This window comes from Marmota marmota, unplaced genomic scaffold (genome assembly GCF_001458135.2).
Source record: "Marmota marmota marmota unplaced genomic scaffold, marMar, whole genome shotgun sequence".
NCBI lineage: Eukaryota > Metazoa > Chordata > Mammalia > Rodentia > Sciuridae > Marmota > Marmota marmota.
The window spans coordinates 16556742-16582741 of NW_026000026.1; the positions used below are offsets into that span (position 1 = coordinate 16556742).

The window sequence follows — 26000 nt, forward strand, 5'->3', positions numbered from 1 at the left end:
TTTAAGGAAAAATGTGATGTAAATTATGCTGCATGTGGGCAAAAACCACGAAGGCAGTGATTGAGCTGTTACAATACGTCGGGAAGGGAATTCTCAGCTGCTTTAGCAGAACAGCCACTTGTCTTCCTGACAGCCTCCAGAGACCTTATGCCTTTCCGATCTCTTGCAGATCCCGTGCATGGCCCGCAGAACGTGGAGATAGTGGACATCCGGGCCCGGCAGCTGACCCTGCAGTGGGAGCCCTTTGGCTATGCAGTGACCCGCTGCCACAGCTACAACCTCACGGTGCAGTACCAGTACGTGTTCAACCAGCAGCAGTACGAAGCCGAGGAGGTCATCCAGACCTCCTCCCACTACACCCTGCGGGGCCTGCGTCCCTTCATGACCATCCGGCTGCGGCTCCTGCTGTCCAACCCAGAGGGCCGGATGGAGAGCGAGGAGCTGGTGGTGCAGACCGAGGAGGATGGTGAGCAGGCGAGGCCAGCCTCCTGGCAATGGGGGGTGTGGGTCTGACCCACTCACTGACTGCCACCCTGTCAGTGATGAGGTTTTCATTTTTTCCTGCATCTTTGATCTGTTCCCCAAGATCTTGCATGAAAGACCACGCAGGTCGTGCATTGCACAACTCAGGTTGCTGTTCTCATGCACGACAGCAGCTCTGCCACACATGTGCTCTCAAGGTTGACCCTTCTGTGTCCCCATTCCTCTTCTCCTCCCTTTCTCCCAACTTCTCTGCCCAAGGTTCAGCTCCACCGACACCTCCTGTGAGACAGCATATATATCCTGTTGTTTCAACATGTTGAGATGGGAAGTCACGTGAATTCTCAGTTCTGTTCAAATTTAAAGAAGAAAATACATATAAAAACCTTAGCATGTACATTGCCCACAGAACTGATGATTCAATGGGTGCCCTACAGGCATCTCCAACCCAAAGTACTCAAAAGTGAACCAGTTCCCTCTTCTGCACACTGACTTCTTTTCCTATGGTCCTTGTCTCCATGAACTGCATTTGGTGGCTTCAGATGGAGACCTCCATGTCAGTCCAGGAGGCTCCTTTCTTCAACCCCATTCCACCTCTCCAACTCTCAAGGTTCTAATGAGTCTGCTTCCTATATTTTATCTCCCAACATGCCTCCTAATCTGAGAGTCATGGAATATGGAGACTCTTGTACTCCTAGAACAGACTTCCACCCTCTCTGTCCTCACCCATGCTGTTCCTTCTGCTCACACATTTGCAGGGTAAACTCCATTAATCTTTCAAGTCTTTGCTCAAATGCTTCCTCCAGGAAGCTTCCCTGGACTGCCCCAAACTTCTTTCCTAGGCTCCCACTGCAATTTGCATATAACTTCAACACAGCACTTCTCTTATTGGTGGGATCAAATTTGCCAGTTCTAGGATTTGTCTAAGGAACATTGTCCATGGCTGAATTTCAGTTGTACCTCCAGCCAGGCTGGCTTTGGCTCTGTATTTAGTTGTTCAGAATCTGACTCTGAAATGCAAATTGTGTATAAGGAATTGATTATGGAAATTTCCTGGGGGAGACTGGGCAGGGGATAGGAAGGCAAGACAGGGAACGGGAGGAGCTTCTGGCCAAGTCCTGCAAAGGTTGGCTGCACCCTCAGCCTACAGGGGAGCTCTACAGGGCAGGCAATACATACCAGATATTCCAAGTCAGGAAGGGGAGCTGGAACTGGCTTCATTGTTTCAAAAATGAATCATCTTTTCCTCCAGCAGGTAGAATAACACCATAGCATTATAGTAGGTTATTGTGCACATTAAAAGGGATGGTATACAAAGAAATTAGACCTAAACCCAGCAGATCTTATTTTCTCAATAAATGTAGCTACTGGGTTTGCACTAAGTCACAGGAAAAAAGTTTCTTGACCAAGGAGTCTGAAACATAAGTAACTCAGAAACTGCCCAGTTGCTCTGGGAAATCCTACCAGGATCAAGCCATCCCCTGGAAATGGTTGTAGAGTCTACTGCATAAACTCTCAAGGAGTAGTGGTGTACTGGGCATTAACTGAGATGCAAAGTGGGGTCAAGAGGGTGGCTTAGTGACTAGTGTTCACAGGGCATCCCCAGGGATAGAAAGGGAAGAGCAGCAGGTGCCTTGCTCACCCTGGACTATTCTTTGAGGATGATGGTGCACCTGCAAATCCCAAATCAATCCCAGTTTTAAGCTGTGCTTTAAACCCTTCCTTTCTAACTCTTGACACTAAGAGAAAAAATAAATAAACAAATCAACAAACCACAGAGCCTGTATCAAAACAATGCAAGAGCAGTAATGCTTTGAACTTAAATTTATATTAAACATCATTAATAAAACATCCATTCCTGCTCCAGGAGGTGTGTGGACGTTATCCTAATAAAGACAGCAGCTTACAAGACTCCAGGCCTCAGCCTGTAGCTCAGAAACTTCCAGCAGGAAGGTCTCAGCAGAGTGGGGCCACCCTCTCTATGCCACAATTAGACTCCATTCTTCCTAAAGAAGGAGGAGACATTTCCGTTTGCTGGGGCGCTCATTCACCTCCAGCAGGAGCTAAAGATGGAGCATGGCCGGGGCCATTAACTGAAGCTCCCCTCCGGGAGCCAGCGAGAGCAACCTCTCGGATTGAGCTGACTGGCTCCGTGCTGCTTTTTGTCCGTTTTTCCAAAATTGTCTTCTGGGGAATTTGTAGAATTTGTCATTTCAGCACTCCAGTGCCTTTGAAGACCTGAAAAGTAATCTACTGCTAGAGAGAGAAGCTCATGGCCCCAGAGCCCCATGGCGTCATCTGGAAGCAGCTGTTGGTAAAAGACTAAACAGATTCTTTTTTTTTTTTTTCTCTTTTCCACAAATGTCTCAGACAAAACCACAGTTTCCTTATTTCATGGTTACTCTTCTATTATTAAACAGACCATGGTCAAGATTGTGAAATGGAATATAAGAGGTCTTAAAGGATGAAAACCATGTCGAAGGGGTCTCCATTCAGCCATTTTTTGGCTGCTATTTATTGAGCACTTATAATGTCCTAGGCACCAAGAAATAGGCTTGCTATATACAATGACTCCTGTGTGTATATGTATATGTGTGTGTGTGTGTATGTGTGAGATTTTGTTGTGAAATGGTTCAAAACTACTAGAAAAAAAAATGAAAGATTAGTACTAAAAAGACCTGAAAACCCTCTGCACAGATTCAACATATGTTAACATTTGCTACATTGACTATTTCATATAGGTGATAGGTTTGTATGATATGAAAATATGAAATACACACACACATATAATTTTTAGCTGTTTGAAAATAAATTACAGAAATCATGACACAACCCATTAACAGTTTAAAAATAAGAGCATTCTCCTACATAGCCACAATATCATATGACATAAGAAATTTGGCATTAATTTAAAGATGATCAAATATATAGTCTATTTTCGTATTTCTAATATTATTTCTAATAACATTAAACCTGATTTTATATGACAAAACCAGAGTGAAAAACATTTCTGGAAAAAAAAAATATTACATGGTTCGTGGTGCCTATTTCTCACTGTATCTTGGCAGGAGGTCCCCAGAGATAGGGAGCTCCTCTATCAGTGATGTTACCTCTGGTCACTTAATTAAGACAGGGTCCACCCGCCCCCTCCACTGCAAATGCAGTACTTTCTTCTCTTTGTGAAGTTGCTGTGCTGTGACAGAGATGGTATTAACACCCTATTCCCTCAAAACTGTCACTCAAGGGTTGTAGCACTCCTTAACTAAAGTAATCAAGTGTTACTTACATTGGTGCTCACAAAAGGGTGGCTTTAAAATTCATCATTCACCTATGTTTTTATTAATTAGCTTTCTTCTTTATAGAAGAGTTTTTCTCTCATCTCCCTTCCTGTGTTTACTATCCTTATTGACTCATAGATCATATTTTGACTCAGTGTACAAGCATCCACCACCATCATTACTCTTCTGGAGGCTCAGGCTGTCATGACGAAGGCCAGCAGGAGTCCCTTCAGGTGGGCTCCAGGTCCTTTTGACCTGCCCTCATTTGTCTTCCTTGCTTCTGGCATAGCACCATGTCCTCTTCTACCCTTGTGATGTCCCTGCCATGCACCTGAAGTCAACCACTTCTCTAAGGATTTCTGGATGCTTTCAGTGGTATTTTGGCCCTAAGATCTACATCTGACATGAGCTCAACATAGTGATATTGCCTGGAGGTACTACCTCTCCAGGTAGAAAGAGCTAGGGAATAGAATTTGTTTTAAATCATGATCTTATCCTGATCCAACCCTGATGCCTCAGGATTCTTCTCCACCTTCTGCCCAGACATCCCCTTCTCCCACAGTGAAGATCCTGAATCTAGGGTTTTCATTTATTCCATCCTACGTATAAAGTAGTTTCAAAGTTACAGCAGCAATCCCGTGAACAAACAATAAAGCTAATTTGGGTTGAAGACCTCAATTTTTCTGTCTTCAGTGTTTTTAAGGCTATGTCCCACTGAAGATGGGCGGTCGAAATACAGTGCTCCAAAGTTCAGTGTTTATCTCCATATGCTTATAATCTCAACTTGGTACCCAATTAGATCCATTTGTTTCAATATTAAGGTTTTCCTTCCCCTCATCCTTTCTTACATTAAAATGTATTGTTTTTGTTGTTTTTTTAAACAGGTGAACGGTTGCCTCTTTCAAAAGTCAAAACTCTTTAAAAAAGGGTCCATCTGAAAAGTACTGCCTCTGTCCTTATTTTTGTTGCATAGTTCCCACCCTGAAAGACAGCCATTTTCATTCATTTCTGGTTTATCTTTCCAGTTGTTCATTTTGCAAAAAGTACATGATATTTTCCTCTCCTCCTATTTTTCTGTAAGAGGTAACAGAATGGATACACTTGGCATCTTTTTTGTTGTTGTTGTTGTTCACTTAGTATATTCTGGAAATCACTCCATGTCAGTTAGTACAAAATTCCCTCATTCCCTTTATAGCTCCAACGTACTTCATTGTGTGGATGAATATACCTAAGTGTCTGATGGACAGTGAGGTTGTTTCAATTATTTGCTATCACAATACTGCAGCAAATAGCCTAGTTCCGGTGTTGTTTGCTATTTGTGAAGATGTATCCCACTGGAATCAAAGAGCTTATGCATTTAGATACCCTTCACAGAAGTTGTATTATTTTGTCTTTTCTCCAGTGGGGTAGACTCATATCATCTTAATAGCAAGTGTGAAAGAGGAAGCACTATTACTTATTGTGCAATGGAGAATTTTACGTTCCCATTTACAATAATTTCTAAAATCATAATTGACTTTAATAGCTAACATATATCAATGTATTCTGACACAGCACCACATTCCTGACTCAATATATCAATTGTGTGTGTGTATGTATGTGTGTGTGTTTGTGTGTGTGTGTTTGTGTGTGTGTGTGTGTGTGTATATATATATATACACACCTACTTGATATTTTATTAATCATATAATAGATATGTTATTTTATTTAATATGGTAACTTCAGCTGAAGCTCATGGGCTCTAATTGTAAAGAGGACTGGCACATCTCAAAAATGGGTACCTTTATGTCCACTTCTAATGAGCCTCTTCATGTGGCTTCTCAGGTTGCCAGCTAGGAGGAAACTGCATATTGCTAGGGACAGGTACCTCTAGAGTAACAAGATGTGGCTGGTAAAACTCATAAAGAGGAAAGTAATAGGGAAAGCACAGATGGAAACCACAATATGGCTATAGGTAGCTCAGTCCACATTCATACAGCATCAGGGTAGAAAGCTGAACAGACCTTACTAAGTGCTGAAGGCGTCATTTCATTAGAGCTCAGTACATCACAGATGGTTACCCAGATGACCTTGAGGTATTAGAAAGGGTGAGGAGACATGCGATTGTGTTGTTTGGGTGTCCATTTGAGCTGGGCACTGTGCTGGCACTCTGTTCTGACAGTCAGTCACAAATGCTGTGGTGCAGATGCTATTGCTACAGTTGGGCAAAAGAGGGATCAACAGATCCCAAAACCTTATCTGTGAGATCTTCCCTGACCACTGTACCAAAATCTCCCTAGCATTCTTCTGCTTTGTTTTTCTTCGTAGCATGTTGCAATTTTATTTCTTTATTATCTGTCCTTCTTAAAGGAATGGAAAAATCATGAGAACAGAACTTTGATTTTTCTTACAGTTATGTATACCCTAGCACCAAGAATAGTGCTGGCCTGTAGTATGTGCTCATTAACCTTATGTTGAATGAATTAATGAAGGAATGAAGTCAAAGCCTATGTCTCTTTCATGATACCAGAGTGTCCCATGTATGGGCATTGTTTTAATGTTTTCTTTTTAGCTCTATTCAAAGCTGATTCTTATTAGCTCGATAAAGCTGATCATTGGCATCTCTTTCCTCTTCAGTAATATATGCATTGAAATCAACCATGGTAGGAATATTTACACCGTAGCAATTGGCAAATAGCTTAGTTTTATATTTCCTAGAGAGCTTGTGGTGAAATAGAAGCACTCTACTGTGTTGCACAATAAAAGTCTATATTTGATGTCTTAGCTTGTAAAGATTTATTAATCAGAGAAAATACTTATTTTCTAGTATGACTACAAAATATGAGTGGGTTGAAATTATGTAAATCTCTGACTTTTCCCCATAAAACTCACTTATATACTCTGGTAGCCCCTGAACTAATCTCAAATTATTTTGATTTCTCTTAACCCGTTAAATTTTGAGTTTTCAATTCTGTGTATGTGTCAACAAAATTGATACAGGTGCATTAAAATAGTTTGGAAATTATAAACTAGAGCTTACATATTCTTACATGTATTTTCATACATACATAACACATATATAAATGCTCTTATCATTCACTTATTATTTTTCTGAAAAGACTAGACTTCTGAAAGCATAATAATTATCTTAAAGTTACCATAAATGGCATAGTTGTTGGTCAATTTAAGTTTTTATAGGTATTCCACATGTAAGATGATGGGACAAAATGGGTTAATCAACAATCAACCAACAAACATGGCACCTGAAATGGAAGGGCAGAACAGACCTAAGTGAGACAGATAGGAGGGTAAGTTCCTGTTGATTTGTGCAGGGCTCTGCGGTTTATTGTTGTTGTTGTTGTTTTGGGGGGTGGGTACTGGGCATTGAACTCAGGGGCACTCGACCACTGAGCCACATCCCCAGCCCTATTTTGTATTTTATTTAGAGACAGAGTCTCACTGAGTTGCTTAACCCCTCACTTTTGCTGAGGCTGAATTTGAACTCATGATCCTCCTGCCTCAGCCTCCCAAGCCACTGGGATTACAGGCCTGAGCCACAGCACCCAGCCTCTATGTTTTTGTATATCCTCCAAGCTCACCATCTTTAATCCCACTTTTTTGATGGAGAGGAGGGGATAGAGGACAGGAAAGAAAGGGAGAGGAGAGGAGAGAAGAAGAAGAAAGAAAGAGAAAGGAGAGCAGGGGAGGGGAGGGAGAGAACCTCCCTCGATCACACTCTGTCCTCCTTTGCATTGAAATGAAAATTTCCCTTAAATTACCACCTGACTTTAAGGCACAAGAAAACATCTGGTTTAATTACAGTGAATTTACATGAACCCACTGACAAGAAGCACAGTTAAAATTAGCAATTTTAGTGTGCTTTTTTTTTAAGAGAATGAAATTATAAAGTAATTAACCTTTGTTGTAGAACTCTGTCAAAGGGATGGAAAGTTCCATGCTGTTTAGAAGAAGAAATGAAACTGTGGAAAGGGAAAATGTGGTTTCATTAAAGAATTATAAAGAAAATAAAAAGAAGGGAAAAGAGGCTCAGGTGTAGAAGTCAAGACAAAAAGGGAGCTTTTTATCACAAAGTCTTTTCACGATGAGATAAAGCAAAAAAAGACTCAGTTAAATCAAAGGAAAGCCAGTCCACCTTGGTGAGAAGGGTGTCTTGACCTATGGAAAGGTGATGAGATGGGTGGGACTGAGGCATCCAGACATCCTGACTCTGCAGCTAACAGATGCTGTGATTGCCCTTTGGGCCTTGCACCCAGGTATCTACCAGGTGATGGGGAAAAGGAATGATTCAGAAAATACTCAGAAACAGATGGATCTGAGATCTATCCAGGCCTTATTCTTTACTAACTTAGGCCACTTTTGTTAAATCACTTGCATTCTGTATGCTTTAGAGTCCCCATCTATAAAATGGGAATGACAATACCACCTGCCTCTTCAAGGTGTGCTACGTAGGAGTCCACACGCAAAGTCCTCAATGTGCTGTCTGCCAAGAACTGGGCTAAGTGGTGTGTGGCCAACATCAGACAGAGTAGGCAGCTCTTGATTTGAGGGTGTTTAACTAGGAAATGTCAAACTAAGCATCTATGTGAAATTTCCAATTGCTGTGAACAAGGGGCCATTTTTAAATAACATCTACTCATTTTATAATAGGAATCACTAACGTCTTGCTCTGATCACATCTAGTCTCTTTCACTTCCTCAAGTTCTGTAGCTCCAAAAATTCAACCTTACTAGGATTTGCTTCCTGTTCACTTCCCTTATTCCCTTCTCTTTCCATATTAAATTTATTGACCAAGTATTACAATCACTCTTTACATACTCCTTCAATATTTCAGCTCCATTCTCATTTCCATGTTCTCACCACCCTGGGTCCTTCTGATTGTCTGCCTCTCCTGGGCCTTTCTTTTGTAGCTGACCACACACCACCATTTTGGATGCCCCCATTGAAACCAGGAGCACCACTGGAGCAGGCCTTGAAAGTGTCCAGTGGTGCTGTGTTCCCTGGTCCAGTCACCCCTCCACTCTCTATTCCTCCCCTGTCTTCAGAACTCCAGCCTCTCCACCCTGTCCTCACATCCCTTCATGACCTTGTTGCCTGTTTTACTGAGAAAATTGAGGCCACTCAAACAGATTCCCTCAACTTCTCATCAGTCACATCCCACCCAGATAGTTGACCTTTCCTCATGATTTTAGGGAATGAATCATTTGCTTTCTAAATAAAGACCAGTTCCTCCACTTAATGCACCCAGTTCTATTTCCATTTACCTATGGGAGGTCATTTTTCCAGCAATTGTCTGCCGTATACCCTACATCAGAGTTTCTCTTTGCAATGGATCATATTTATGACCTTCCACAAACTATATTTTTAAATCCCAAATCACCCAGTCCTACTTTCTCCTCTAGGTACTATATCAGTCCTTAACTCTGGGCCTATTTTCCCCTTTTATTTTCTCTTGAACACACTCAACCAAAGGAGTTCAAATCCCCACCATTGAGTTATTTCACCAAAACAGTTCTTTCAAGATTTACTGTGATCTTACCATATCTAATTGTCATTACTCAGAGAATTAGAGCTTCTTGTTTCTCCAGCTGGCTATATTTGGCATAGATGGTTATAACATCCTTCTTTTTTTGCTGGGCTTCCAGGACAGCACATATTTCTAGACTTCCTTTTCCCTCGGTGGCTCTTCCTCTTTGATTTTTGGCTGGTTCCTTTTGAACATCTCAACATTCCTGGCTCCATCTCTGGTATTCTTTCCTTTGTATCCATACCAAAGGCAGGCCCCCATCTTAAAATGTAGGCTCTGTGGACAGGCCATCTCTCTGCAGCTACTCAGCCCTGCCATGGTGGCAGGAAAACAGCCAGAAACAATATGTAAATGAATGGGTGTGGCAGTGTTCCAGTAAAATTTTATTTACAAAAACAAGCAGCTGGTTGGATTTGCCCAGAGGGCCACAGTTTGCTGGCCCTGAATCCACATTCATTTTCCTAATTGTTTTCTCCAATCTTTTGGCTTTAAAATGCATCCATATGTTAATAATTTCTCCAATTGATATCTGCAAGCCAGACCTCTTCCCTGCCCTCCAGAGTCATTTACCCAACTGTCCATTCAACCTCTCCACCTGGAGGTCTCATTGGTATCTAGAGTTGAACACATGCAAAACTGAGCTACTTAGCATCCCTCTACCACCACCAGGCTCCCTCTGTCCTCTTGATCTCGGTTAGAGCAGCTCTGTTTTATTACTGGCACAAGCCAAAAACCTTGACTCCTCTCTTTTGTCAGATCAGAGGCCCTGCATTGCATGACTCCAAGGAAAAACCTTCGTGTTGTGTTGTCTGATTGGTACCCCTGCCTTTGTGCAAAGAAACAGCTTTGCTCACTCTCCACGTCCAATTCACCACCATATTCTCTTGGCTTATCCTTCAATACAGAGGCTTAGAAATGTTGACCCACTTGCCCAAACGCTCACAGCCTCTACTGATGGCCCCTTGGTCCCAGCCACAGTGATCTTCAACATGGATCATGGCAGCAGTCTCCTGAAAGGTTTGTCACCTTCAACTCTGGCCTCTGCATTCTTAACACTGCAGCCAGAATGATCTTGTTAAGCCACGAGACAAATCACATCAACCTTCTGCTCTGAACCCTGCAATAGCTTCGCATGTCACAGAGATTAAAAACCTCAAGGCTTTACAATGACTCATAAGGCTCCCAGATGACCAGAATTCTCCCTTCTGGTTGCATGTGACCTCATCTTGTTCTACTTCTGCCTCACTTCATGAATCTAATCATTGTTGTTTTCAAATATACCAAGTATGCCTCTGCCTCAGGGCCTTTGCATTTGCCATTTCTTCTGAGTAGAAATGAACAGACAAGGATGGCTCTCTCACCTCCTTCAGATCTTTATTCTTCCAGGATCATCTTCTCAAGACATTTTATTAAAAATTGGAAGCCCCTTACACCACACTTTGTCTTCCTGGAGTTCTTTAGCATTTATCATCTGACATACTGCTTTTTCACCGTGCCTTTTATTATCTGTCTTCTCCCACTAGAACGCACTCCACAGAGACAGGATATTTCTTTCTATTTTGTTTACTGCTCCATTCCAAGTACTTAGAACAGTGCCAGGTAGATAATATGCACACATAAATACGTTATCGAATCAATGAATCCCGAGTCCTTGGAGACAAGATAAATTTTACAATTATTTACCATAGAAATCAGAAGAAGATTGTAGAAAGCTGTTTAGCATCTGCAGTGAGCTATGAGAAAATAGAGCTTCTGTGGATCACAGTAGAACCCCATTCAGAAAGAACAGGTTGAGGTAAGGACACCACTGTAAATATAAACCATCCTGACTGGCTCTGCAAGAATTCAAATTAGTGATCTCCGTGCAACATGAGAGCAGTTTCCCGAGAATGCCGTGGGAGCAAGGGAAGGAGCCAACACATAGAGTAATTGTTTTGTGCCAGGCAACTTGCAAAGCATTTTATGTATATTAACATTGAATCCCTGAAACAATCTATGAGCTAGGCACTGTTTTATCCCCGTTTTAAATGAAAAAATAAAAGTGAGATCCAGAGATGTTAAGTAACTTGTCCCAGGTTAAACAGCAAACAAGTGGGAACAGAACATAAACGCAGGAAGTCTGACTTCAACCTGTGGCTGAGTCATTGCCCAATGCTACCTCACAAGTCTAAATGATGAAAGGAAGAGTTTGGATCCAAGATGGTGATCTGATCCCCCTTTTAAACTGTCTTGCTAAGGAAATAAAATCACCATTAAACTGGCCCTGAGAAGAGGATGCTATATGCCTCTTGGTGTATAATTTTATGCTAACTAACACACACCCATTCCAGAAAAAAAAATTAATATAAGGCAACATAGGGGAGAGAGACCTACTGGGAAGGAATGGCAGGGCTGGGACTTTAGGGAAAGAAAACCTTCTGCCACAAGAGGGAGAGACTTTCAAGCATAATCACATTAGATCCTCAACTGTCACTGACCAGGGCTAAAGGCAGGGTGGACCGTGGGCAGGAGCAGGGATGGAGGGAGCTCTACATTGTGGGCCACTTGGGTCAGCAGCAGAGAGGATGAGAGCTTTCACTCCATGCCTGTTCCCAGAGCACATGGTTAACAGAAAAGAGAGGGCTCTAACAGGAAGCTGTCATTGAAAAGAGGCACCCCAATTAAAGGAAGAGGCAATGCTTCTGGTAACTATAGGTTGTCCCCCCCAACATCCAAAAGCCTTCTGCCTGCAGAGAATCCGCCTGCTGCCTGGTTAGTCTCCTTCACTAGCCACTCTTCACTCCCCCACAAGACAGCTAGACCCCTTATCTGGCCAAGTAATGCATGAGCATGTATAATTCCTGCCCTTTCCCTCCGAGATGGAAATACTTAAACAGGGGCTCGTGGAAAGGTTGCTGAACAGATGAAAAATGCCCTCGTTCTTATTAAAGGGGGCTGCCCTGATAATGCAGGATCGATATCCCCAAGAATTACAGCAAGAAACTAGATATTTTAAAACAAAGACACTAATGTGCATTCCCAAATAAGAAGAAATAAGGGCTGGAATGAAGCATGTTCGTGGAGTGGAAGTTAACACTGCATTCGTTCTCCAGCCCTGGTGTTTGCAAGAGTTCAGAACAATTTACTAGACGTGTGTTTAAGAAACAAAACCCATAAAGAAAAGCAAGGTCATGGTAGGCAGCTGGCTACTGCTAAATTAATGAGATGTTTATTTGTTTTATGCACTTGTATAGAATTTATTTCATAGTTAAAAGGGTAAGAAGGATAAAGACTATATATAATTTTATATCAATATATTTGAAATCTAGGTGATAGAGGAAAATTCCGGGCAAAATATTGATTTCAAAACCTGCTTCAAGGGAAGAAATTTCCTAAACAGTTTTATAACAAACAGAGAAATAGAATCACTAATTTAAACTTTTCCAACAAAGAAATACCAGTTTCGGGTGGTTTTCCAAGTACAATCAGACAACTGCTCAAGAAATTTGTAATCCCAGCCTTACCTCCATGCTTTCCAAGAGAGGAAAAAGAAAATTCTTCCCCTCCTCAGTTTATGACATGACTGTAACCTGACTTCAAAACCAGACTCGCTTGCAATGAGGAAAAAGAAATCAGATGCAAATACCCCAAACAAGACATTAACAAACAATCCAAAACTGCACAGATAGGAAAAAAATAATTCATTTCAAAAAATCAATACTGATTCAAATTTAGTAAATCCATTTATGTAATTTGCTACATTAACATATTAAGAGAGAAAAGCATATTATTACTAAAATGGATGTGGTTAAAACTCAGCATGATTTAAAAGCAAAATATCCTTGTATATCGGGAATAAGATGGGCCTTCATAATCCTATAAATGATAGCCATAAAATACCATACTTCAGAATGAAATAATAGCACCATTATCTTTAAAATTGGAAAAACACATACACCTGTCATTATTCCCATTAAATATTGAATTGGTGGCCCTCCTTGAAGTCAAGAAAATAAAACATTAAGATATTAGAAAGAATAAGACTGTTATTAACTATGGATGCTACGATAATTTACATAGATAACCCAAAGAAATTTGTATACAAGTTATTATAATTAATATATTTGCTGAGATGTCACATTTAAGAAATCAATTGCATTTCTATTCACCTAGTAAGAATGTGCTATGTTCTTAAAGATACCGTTTATAATAGCAATAAAAACATAAGGTATTTAGTAATAGACTAACAAAAGTTTTCAAGATGTATATAAAATATATGAAACAGAAAAATATCTAGGAAAGCCCCATAACAGAGATATACCATGTTTATAGACGAGAAAATCCAATATCATAAACACACAATAATATAAATACACAAATTGTTTCCCAACTGAACTTTAATTCATGCAATACAAAAGCAAACATTTTTTCCCAAAATGTGCAAGCTGGTCCAAGTAAGTAGAAAAGGTAAGAATAACATGAAGAACAAAGTAATATAACTTGTTCTTTCAAATACCAAGACTTACAAATTATTATTAATTAATCAGGTGGGCTATTGACACAGGTTTAGTGCAAGAACAATTGATCAAAACAGAACTAGAAATAGATCCATACAAGCCAAGTTTGGGTCTCCAATGACTCAGGAGGCTGAGGCAGGAGGATGGCCATTTAGAGGCCAGTCTTAACCACTTAGTGAGATTCTGTCTCAAAATAAAATTTCAAAAAGGGTAAGGGTGTAGCTCAAAGGGTTTAATTCCTAGTACCACATACCAAAGAAAGGAAGAAAGGAAGGAGGGAAAGAAAAAAAAAAGGAGAAAGAGACTGACCCGTCCATAACGTGGAAATGTGAAAGAAATTAAATGTAGCAGGACAGATCCACTGAATTATTAACATTTTCTTTTTCTATGTGGGGTACTAGGTCAGGGGTGAAGAATTGAAATTGATTTCCTACTTCACAGCAGGCATAAAAACACAAAGAAATGGGTTCAGTTCATTTTTATTGAAGGCATAACTTTAAAATTTTTTATGAGATTTTTAAGAAAACGTTCTTGTGATCTGGGAGTAGAAAAAGTGTCTCTTAAATGAGACTGTTTTGTTGAAGTTTATTCAGAAGCAGATCCAAAAATAAGGATTCCAATGGAAGAAGTTCATTTAGGATATCACACTGGTGAGGGAAAGGGAGAAGGAACAGGGAAGACGAGGAAGCCGGTACAAGACGGGCCAACCAGGAAGTTACCCCGTGAACAGCTGGTTGTAGCATCTTGTCATTCCAAGTGTGGTCCAGAGACCAGCACTGACTTGGTGACACATTCTGGCCCATGTCAAGATAGGTACAAAAACAAAAAGAAAGTGATTTTTAAAAGGAATAGCTTGCATTTAATTGATTTTTTAAATTTCAATTTTACTATCTTGGTGATTCATTCTTATGCTATTTTATGATAGTCCCCTCGGGTTGGAAATCGTCATCGTCATCTTCCTGTTTGGGGTAGTTGGAAAGCACTAATAGAATGTGTCTCAGCCAACAACGTGAAGAGGAAACTGAGGTGTTCATTCATCAACTTCCTGCCTTTCATTGCTTAAAAGATATTTTGGGGTCATTAATTGCCTGGCATTTCTTGCTTGCCCCAAGTTTACTTCCATAGCCTTCAGGTAAAGCAATATAGCATTTTGTAGCATTTTTAAGAAAGATTTAGGACAGTATCTACTACTAAATTTGTCTGTCTTCCATGAAAAACTCTGATAAATCTGACTATATTAAAATTAAGAACGGATCAATGTGTGGTTCTAGGTGAGGGACGAAGAATTGAAATTGAATTATAACTTCATAGTAGACATAAAAAACACAACTAAAAAGGATTTCTATCGTCATTCCACCATTAATTTCTGAGTTTATTACACAGGAATTATCAGTCATGGAATATTCCATCAAATTTCATTTTAGCCATGGAATCGATCTATGTGTAATATCTTAAAGGCTGCCCTGTCCTACTCACTTGAAATTATATACATAAGAGTAAAAGTGAAAACCTGCATGTGTGGGGGGGAACTTTTTGGAAAGAAATCAACCATAGAACAAACCAAAACAAAACCCTGGACCAAAAGAATAAAGTCTCCCCCTAGGAAAAAAAAGGGGGGGTGAGTTCATTTAAAGAGAAAAGCAAGACACAAACTGAATAGAAAGTGTTTGTATAATACATATAGCCAATAAAATAAATCATATCAAGAGTTTACCAAGAACCTCTGCAAATCTACAAGAAAGCGTCAATAATGTTCAAACATTAATAAGATGATCACCTTCTTTAGGAAACAGGTTAAAAACAGATAACATCTCAGTAAAGTCTCATTTTATACTTACCAGATGGTCAGGAATTTTGGACCCAATGATACCAAGTATTTATCAGGATATAGAGAAGAGGGAACTTGAGGGAGTCTATACTTCAACCAAATTTTGAAAAAATGATTTGGCATTACTCAGTCCCTCAGTGTACAGGTCCTTTTCTTAAATACACCTTGAGAATGTCCATAATATTCATATGAGCCATGTTCTGAAATAGCTCCATCTGGAAATCACCCTAATATCCATCTATAGAAGAACAGTGAAATAAATACAATAAGATGATATTTATGAACCGGAGATGAATGAAATACATCTATGTGCATCCATGTGGATTAATCTCAAAACTATGGTGAGTTACAAATGCAAATCTTGTACTAAAAAAAACTATGTGTATATAAAGGAAACCAAGAAGAACTAAATGAGAACTTGTCTTGTTATAGATGTATATATTTATAACTCCAAGTAAAAATAAAGAGATTGGCTAACAAAAGATTCTGCGTAGAACTTGATGTTTTGTTGTTACTGTTGATGGGAAAAGAAGGAGTCAGTAATGTGAGGCATACAGGATGCTTTAATAATCAGTGATGTCTCATTTCTAAAGCACATAGTGGGCACATGTGTTCATTTTGTAATTATTCTTTAAAGCATATGGAATTGCATACAATTTTTCCTATGCAAATGCAATGGGATCAAAGTAATAAAGTCCTAGAAATGTAATTTGTAAGGAACATAAAAAAACTCCTATTTTTAACCAAGTGACATAAAAAAGAAGCATTAATAAGTGAAGAGTTATATGGCATTATGAAACAGAAGAACTCATGGTTCTAAGGAGGTGTCCTGGCCCCCCAAAAGAAGAGGAGAATGCACCTGAACTGCAATAAAAGTTCTAGTGGAATGGTTTTGAAATGTTATAAAATTATTCTGAAGTTCTTCTGAAAAAATAAATGGGTATTGATATTCCAGAAAACTTTGCAAAAGAAAAATAAGGAAAGAGAAGGCCTTGTTCTCCCAAGTATTAAAGCATGTCATTGCTACACAATAGAGGAGTCCTATCACAGGAGAAGCGACAGCTCCATGAAAGCTGCCCAGCATATGCCAGGATATAAACTAACTTAACATGGTGCTAAGATGGCATTGTAAATCCCTGGGGAAGTTTTGACTGGTCAATTAACTGTCCTAAGAAAATTGTAAGGAATTATAGTTAGATTTCTATTGCGTACAATGTGCTAAATAAATTCCAGATGGATTATAGTGTTAGCTGCAAAGAGAAAAAGATGGGAATAAATTACAAAATAAATCATAAAATAATTATTCATTGGGGTTTTATGTTTATCTTATTGGATATGAGAAAGAGAATTTTCTCTAAACTGGAAAGACCAGGTTGCCTAGTGCTACTAGCTTGGGTTTTACTGTAGTATCCACCAGACAGATGCTCCTCCACCTCCATCAGAGAGACCCTCTTCCACCTCCATCAGAGACATGCTCTCTTCCACCTCCCTCAGAGACATACTCTCCTCTACCTCCCTCAGAGACATATTCTCCTCCACTTCTATCAGAGACATACTCTCCTCCACCTCCATCAGAGAGACCCTCCTCCACCTCCCTCAGAGACATACTCTTCTCCACTTCCACCAGAGACATACTCTTCTCCACCTACGTCAGTAAGACAGAACCTCTTCTACCTCCATCAGACAGTCAGACTCTCCTCCACTCCATCAGGTGGATCTTCAGATGAATGGGCAGAATCTACAGCTCCCTATTCTGCTCACTTTCTGCTTTGCAATGATTAAAACATCTGGATTCTTCTCAAATGCTTGATGCAACTTGTTCCTCATTACATTATTTGTAGATAACTTTACCACCACTTCATAAGAGACCCATTAGGATACCTCAACTCCTCCCTCGAAAGCATCTACAGATTTTCTCATCTCTCACAGAGGGAAAGGGACGTTCTTTCCACTCACCCCTCCCTGTTCCTGCCTTTCGGGACCCTCACCATGTCAGTGAGCCCCTCTCCCTTCTCCACCACTTCTCATCTATTTTTGATTCTTCCTGGTCACCCTGGTCATGTCATAACCCTGCCCATCTTTGGGAGGGGACACTGTGTGGGCTCCATATTTAATCGCTGCTATTTCTGCATTCTCACTTCACCTTCCAGTGCTTTCTCAACCCTCTCCACGATGGCTTGTGATACCAGCATTCTCTCCAAATCACTCATGCTCAAGTCACAACCTTGAGGACAGAACATTTGAATCAACGGGAAAACCTAAAGCCACATCTTACTTGACTGCTCAGCCGCATCTGTCATTGTTGACCAGTCCCTTCCTGAACCTCTTACCTCCAGTGTTCCAGTGACAGCTTGACGTCTGGTTTCCCAGCAGCCTCTCTGCACACTGACTCCACTGTCTCCCATCTCTCCATTTTTTTCTTCCTAATTGTTGAGAATGGAGCTCCTCTTCATTTAGTCTTCTTTTTTTTTTTTTTTTTCCAACTCTTTCTATACTGTAGCTGCAAGGTTTTAGTTCCCAAACATGGGCCCCAGTCTTGTAGCCCCAACCACTATTCAGCCACACCTCTTGGATGTTCTACATACACCCAGGTCCACTTCACCACTGAGCCACATCCCCTGCTCTTTTTGTATTTTATTTTGAGACAGGGTCTCGCTAAGTTGCTGAGGCTGACTTTGAACTCGCGATCCTCCTGCCTCAGCCTCCCAAATTGCTGGGTTTGCTGGCATGCTCCACTGTACCCAGATAAGAATCCCTTTCTATAAACAACAGTCTGATTCCCTAGTTGCATAAAACAAAGTGCTGGGCCCCACCATGACATGTCTCTTCCCTTTTTGTACTTATTCATCACCATCCAGTCATGTTAGTTTAGCATAACAACAGTCTCCTCTGCAATCCATTTTTCTTCTACACTGCCTCTAGCTGGTCCAAAGTAACAATCCTTTCGCCCAGAATGACAATAGCAATTTCCTAACTGATTTTTCTCCTTCCATTCTTGACCTCAAAAAGCTGTCCACCACACTCCAACATGCTCTACTTTTGCCCTAGTAACTTCTACTTATCTATCAACATTAATGTATTTGCCACTCAATATCCTGACATGCAAGACTAAATTTTCTCTACTTGATTCTCCTAATAACTTATGACTGTACCTCAGAGTTAACAACTTTGACGAATTAATTTGCGTGTTATTTTTTAAATATGTGTCTCCCTTCCCAGAGCACAAGGTTTTATTAAGGATTCAACTACATTCCTAATGTCCCTCCTAGTCCCTTGGTCATATTAAATACTCTAGAAATATTTAGAGGGAGGAACGGGGGAGAGAGGAAACAACAGGAGATCTGACTAAGCAAAAAACTTCTACATACCTAAAAGATTTCTAAAACAAATGAAAACCTGGCAAAAATATTTGTAAACTATACCAAAAGAGTGTGTCCTCAAAAGCAGATTATAGTTATAAGCCCATAAGATAAAAATGAGCAAAAATAAAGAGGCCTATAAGCAAATGAGCAGAGGGTGTAGAGCGCATGTTCCTAAAAGAATCGATGCAAATGGCTAATTAAATTGAAAAAAAAAAAAGTCTGTGCTCTCCAGTATTCTAAAAACGATACACACATGCACTTAATTTTTTAAATAGTGCTGGCAGACATCAGAACTAGGCATATTCTTCTGTTGGAGAGCCCAGATTTGTTCAAACTTTCTGGAAGGCAATCTGGTAATACGTGTCAAATCCTTAAAAATAACATGGCTTGCCCACTTTGGCCTAGTAAATTAATTTCTATGAATTTATTTTCAGGACATCAGCAAAGTTGCATGCATATACCTTATAAGAATGCTTTTTGCAGTGCCACTAAGAATCATGAAGAATTTAAACCAAATTTAATGCCCAATAAGAAAGGATTGGTGACTAGGACTATAAGAGAGATGTTTTCTTCTAAGCAGATATTAAACCATATAATTTCTAAAACACTTCAGGTTTTTTTAAAATTACGATTTGTATAATGACAAAAGAGGGTCACAACACAATACACACAGGAGGGATTAAAATTTTAAAAAATAAAATACATGCATAAGCATATTTTATATTTTTAAAAACAAAGTTTTAAACTGTATTCATGAAAAACTGGAAAATATCTTTAAAAATGGGTAGTGTGAGTGACTTTTTCTTGTATCTTTTTCAAAATCTTTTAGTATATTCTTAATAGTCAACAAATTGTGAGTATCATGTCCATAATGAGGAAAACTAAACATATTTTAATTTAACAATGGGGAACTGATTGCAACATATGGCCAAGGCTATATCTAGAGAGGTGTTGCATGATGATTAAGGGTATATGACTTGAAGCTCATAGACAGGTGTTCTGTTCCCTCTTTACAACTCAAGAGCCATATGACCTTGAGCAAGGTATCGGCATTCTCAGAGGCTGGCTCTCTTATCAGCACAAAGGAGATAATCCATACTGGGCACAGCTATTTTGTGGCTTAAGTGAAATAATGTATGTAAAATTCTGATCAAAGAGTAAGCACTTAATAAAACTCCTGTGTTTATAATGCTGAAATATAAATAGATCCAGTAATGATCTACATGAATTCACGATTCTCCAGTGGGTTAGAACTGAAAGTCTGGGAAATCTTTTAGTTTCTGGCTCAGCATCTTCCAAACTATTGTGAGGATGCTGGAATCCCAGCAGGAGGATGCTGAGGAAGACTGGCCCTGAATAGGAGCAGCCCCAGGAAAGACTGTGCTTCCTAGGGCAAAACGCTGGCACAAGTCATTCATTCAGCTCTATATCCAACCAGCCAATGGGCATTTAGCATCCACCCCAGGCCAGCGCTGGAGACTCGGCAGCAAGACATACTAGCTGCCATCTTGGGAGCAAAGCAAGCTTCTTCTAGGTGGACTGAAGTTTCAAGGCACATAGTTTTTATTGAATTAAGGAATTTGGAAACTAAGAAAGCCCTTTCTAAAGCTGAGGAAAATTTGGGAGAGTGCGGAAAACAAGAGTTGGTAAACTTCTCAGGTCTTCTTTAATTTCTTTCTTTAGTGTTTTCTAGTTTTCATTGTAAAGGTCTTTCACCTCTTTCGCTAAGTTGATTTCCAAGGTTTTGTTGTTGTTGTTGTTGTTGTTTTGAGGCTATTGTGAATGGGGTAGTTTTCCTGATTTCTCTTTCAGTAGACTCATTGCTGATGTGTAGGAATGTGTTTGATTTATGGGTGTTGATTTTATATCCTGCTACTTTGCTGAATTCCATTATTAGTTCTAGAAGTTTTCTGGTGAGATTTTTTTTTTTGGATCTTCTAAATATAGAATTATGTCCTCAGCACATAGTGATAGTTTGTGTTCTTCTTATGGCATTTGCCAGTAAGTGGATGGATCTGGAGAATATCATGCTATGTGAAATAAGCCAATCCCAAAAAACCAAAGGCTGAATATTTTCTCTGATATGTGGATGCTAATTCACAATAAGGGAGTGGGTGGCTAGGGAATAATAGAGGTACTTTGGATTTGGCAGAGGGGAGGGAAAGGAGGGTAGGGATATGGGGGTAGGAAGGATAGTAGAATGAATTGAGCATCATTACTGCATGTGCATATATGATTTTACAATGGTATGATTCTACATTGTGTACAATCAGAAAAATAAGAAGTGATACTCTATTTATGCATGATGTGTCAAAATGCATTGTACTGTCATGTGTAACTCCTTAGAACAAATTTTTAAAAAGGGAAAAGAAAAGAGTTAGTAAACTAATGGCAAAGCCCACTTTACATTCCTCACATATCAACCCTAAAACAAAGACCTAATTGGGGATTTCTATCCATTGGCAAGGCTGGGGCCTGCTGTTGTCCTCTCTGCTCTGATCAGTCTCAGTCCACTAATGGACTTGTTCAGTCTGCAGATGAGAAACTGTCAACCTTCTAAAGAGAAGCTGCAAATTAGAGCCTATGAGTCAAACCCAGCCTACTGCTTGTTTTTGAAAATAAAGTTTTATTGAACATGACCACACCCATTTGTTTATGAATTGCCCATGGCCATTTTTATGCTTCGATGGCAGCGCTGAATAGTTACAACATAGACTGCATCATGCTAAAATATTACTACCTGGTCCTTCATAGAAACTTTGCCAACCCTGTTCTAAATCAATGGGGCTGGAGAAGTGTTGAGGAAGGTGACATCAGGTTTGTAACTTTCTTCTTCTGTAGTTCCAGGAGCTGTTCCTCTTGAATCTATCCAAGGAGGGCCCTTTGAGGAGAAGATTTACATCCAGTGGAAACCTCCCAATGAGACCAATGGGGTCATCACGCTCTATGAGGTAAGGAGGCCCCTTGGGCTGCTTCTGTGGGCTCAGTTGCATTCAATTCTCTTCAGCTTGAAGTGGGTGAATACCTATTCCATTGAAGATATAAAGGTGAGTAGGACGCATCTTTTCTGATAATATAATGGAAAGAAAACACCAGAGCACAGAATTGGGCTGACTTGATTGCCCAAAGACAAAGAAATCTGGATATATCATACCTTAAGATGACTGTGGTGACAACTAATCCCTCTTGCAGAAGACTCGGGAACTCAAGGAGTCAGATTGTCCTGATTTAGAAGAGAAGACCCAGTCCTGGCCAATGGTAGTTAAAGCCTGTTTGAGAAACTGTGATATTCATATGGTACTCACCCCACAGATATCAGTCCCTGGGCTTTGAAGAGGATCTCAGTGTCATTCTCTGTCCAGGATTACAGGATTTCTGGGCTTTGGATTTCTTTGTACTCAAGGCATACTAGATTATTAGCCAAGCAATTATATCCAGAGCTCCCCACCAAGCATTAGCCAGACCTTATCATATCACAGTTGGAACCGAACCTACTCAGGCAGGAATGTCCCCACCGAGACAGCATAATATGTCTTCCTGAGAAATTGTAATCAACCTACATAGAAGTCCATTGGAAGACAAAACAAAAGATCTGCAAAAATGCTCACACAGCTTAGATTCAAGTACTGGGATGTGGATAAGATTGACTCTTCTCTCAGTCCTGAGGCAACACTGGATAAAACAGAAAAACAGGACACTGCTGATGGAAGGGCGTGGATGTTGCAGCTGGAAAGAGGTAGCTTAGTCTCCAAATAGGTGTCGCCTAGTCTCATATGGCTTGGGCAGGCTTCTCCTGCCCCCTAGCCTGTTGCCTCACCTGTAAAATGAGGATGATATTCATCACTTCTGTCACTTCAGTGTGACTCTAGCAAGCCTGGGGAGGGAAAAGGCACAAGCATTCCCAGGCAGGACCATGTACTGTAAGCCCACATGGGACCTTAAGCCACTAAGTGTTCTGCCAACACACACACCTCTAGAGAGGGGCTTCTGGGAGTGAGTTCTGGGGAGGGAATTCAACCATTATGAGCCTTTTTGGCTGTAGGGAGAAACTTCCTTCCTGAGTTTGTTGTAAGAGAAAGGGAGGGAGTCACACTGATACACTTTGCCAAGGATGTGGTCCAGACCTCATCAGGGGAGTGAGTGAGAGACTGGAAATTTGATGAACCCAAATCCAATAATTTCAAAGATATTCTTTGTAGAGACCACAGTTAGACACACGCACAATAGAAATCTATTGTGCATAGCAAGCTGTTCTTTGTATGGCAGAGAGAAAGGACCATGATTTAGGGAGCAATGGTAATGTTATGTGAAAATTTCTCCATGCCAGAAATGCAAGCCTTTTGGAATTTGTAGGCCGGTAAGATTTCAAAGGTTTGGGGGACCAATGTAAGTGCTTTACCATCTTTTAACATTTCATAACAGAAAAGATATCATTCAAAAATATAGAAAGGACATAATTTCAAATTGCATAAATTTACTTTATGAATAACTCATGACAATTGCCTTACTTTCTCTCATTTTGTCTTGGAATGATGACAATTTTGTCATGAAAAGGTTTGGGTCCTTTAGGTACCTGCACTTGGAAACCACTGAGCTGGGTCCTATTGCTAGTGGGGTTATCTCTCTGCACAGACTTCTTCCTTGAGAGTAAAATGATTTTTCTTCTAGTAGGATTACTCATTGGGCTGTACTAGCAATATCATGATTGCCATCCCATGATAATAAGAAAGATATAGATGAAGGGAGAAGAGGGGGGCACATGCAACTGAGAGTTAAACACCTGATTTGAGCAATAGCTCCTAACTTGAGGTATCATTTGTGGTACACTCTCCGGAGCTCTAGGCTCAAAGATGAGAACAGGTTGGCACAGCATATCTTTCACTTCTGTGTGGACTCAGTACCTTGGGATTTTCAGACCCGATGCCAGGGATATTGACATTTCTATGATGGTCTCTGCTGGAGATAGCTATGGTAAAGGATCTTTAAGTAACTTTTTGGCTGCTTCCTAGGCCATAATTATAGAGAACCAGAGCCAGAAGATTGCAGCTGGGGGGCTCTTTTGTGAGCATGTGAGGCAACCTTTGGGGAATACACCAAAATGGCTGGAGGAAATGGTGACAGGAGCTGGGAGTTTGGCGGGTAGGATGTGGAGTTATTTATCCCTTGGTCACATTTTATGCATAAACGTGACAGTGGTCACATGTATTTCACGCTAATGAGGCTCAAGTAGGTGAGAATGTTAAAATTTGAAGTCAGGCATCCTAAACCTGTATCCCCATTAGGATGACTTCCTGCTGTGTGACTCATGGTAGAGCAGTGCTGAGGTTCTTGAACCTCAAGTTCCCAAAAGTCATGATAATAGTAGTTTTCTTTAGTGGGTTGTTGCAAGGTTCATATGACATATGTGTGTAGTACAGTGCTTGACATTCATAACATTATAAATGTTAGTTCTTAATCATCATGTAAAAATGAGGAAGTTAGGAACAGAGAGGTGAAGGGCAGAAGACAGAATGGCAAATTCATGCGTTTTCATTCAGGTGTGGCTGCTGCCGCAACCCAGTGTGGTCCGTGGCCCAGCAGCAGCAGCAGCACCCAAGAGAATATTAGATATGGTCATTCCAGGCTCATCCAGACCTCCTGAATCACAATCTCCTATTTATATGGGTGCTACATGTAGGCATTAAAGTTCAAGGACTGCTCTTCTAGAAAACACTGCTTGTTCGAAAGCCTTAGCAACTATTAGAAGAGTATGTCCCCGCTGAGCACAGAGATGGGGAGTTCCATCCACACTGGGCTGAAGCCCATCCTTCCCCAGACTGTAATCAGGAGACCTTGAGTTTACAGACTTTCATAACAAATATGTGTTTATGAGGCAATTTCCAAATTTAATTAGATGAAACCAATTTGATTTTTAAAATTAGGTTCTAGTTGTAATTTCAAAAGAGAAACCCATAAATTACAAATCACCCTCTTCTGGCCTTAAAAGGGATATTTTGTTACAAAGAAAAAAATAGATAACAATGGGAACAGAAACCCAGGATTGTCCATGCCCATTAGACTCAGCAAAATAACCCAAAGCCAAAGAAAGAAAGAGAGAGAGAGAGAGAGAGAGAGAGAGAGAGAAAGACAGGGGGGAGGGAGGAAGGAAGGAAAGAAAGGAAAAAGAAAAGAAAGAGAAGTTTCACTATTGGAAAAATGTAAGTATTTTAAATAGAGCTGGTCCAGGCAGCATTGAGAGCCAATTTCCTTGGATGAGTCCAAGTCACAACCTCTGGATTTATCATTAGAAAACTTTGATCCCCCCCCCCCAAATCTGAGTGGCTTTGGTCAAGTCGCATTCTATTTCTGGGCTTCAGTCCACTTTTTATAACGTGAACATTAGGGTTAAAGTTATAAAGATCATCCCAGGCTTCAACCAGGTAAAGGACCAAGGGATAAATAAATCCACATCCTACCCACAAAAGCACAGGTTCTGTTTCATGTGTTGCTTTGCATTTAAAGCTTGCTTGTAATCTGGCAAGTCTTTGAAGGTACAGCAGTGATGACATCTGAAGAAAACTAGCCTGTGCAGAAGAAGTCCAGGATGGGAATGACATTGGAATGGTTGGCCAACAGGAGACCAAAGTGACTGAGGCTTCATGAGCGTGGTGGACAGCCATGAGATGTTGTGAAGGGGTTGCGGGCAGCGCAGGGTATGAAGGGCTCCTAGAGTTTACGTTTTACCCTGAGAAAAACGTAAAGCCCTTCAAGGGTTTTAAGCAGAGAAATGAAGGAACCAGATTTACATTCGTAAAAGATCACTGAGCTGTTGGATGGACATTTGACGGGGGTTAGGACGCACAAGCATCTCAAGGACATCAGAAAAAGCCTCAGGAAGAATGGACATTTCCATCATCTGTGCTATTGTGATGAGAGTTCAGCAGTTTATTGAGAGACCTTGTGCCTGGGTGGAAGATGTGAAAGTTTTATCACAGCTGCCTATTTTCTGTTGCTAACCTGGCTCTGACACTGTTAGTCGACTTATGTCACTGT

At 40.3% G+C, this 26000-nt stretch overlaps 1 protein-coding gene across 5 annotated transcripts in view; it reads left to right on the forward strand.

Annotated features, from left to right (window-relative positions):
• Positions 1-26000, forward strand: part of Ptprt (protein tyrosine phosphatase receptor type T) — a 783764-nt gene that overhangs the window by 387394 nt on the left and 370370 nt on the right. For all 5 annotated transcript variants that reach the window (XM_048810927.1, XM_048810928.1, XM_048810929.1 and 2 more), the window contains exons 7-8: positions 170-466; positions 21810-21919. In XM_048810927.1, coding sequence (XP_048666884.1) covers positions 170-466; positions 21810-21919 — 407 coding nt within the window. The remainder of the gene's footprint in view (positions 1-169; positions 467-21809; positions 21920-26000) is intronic.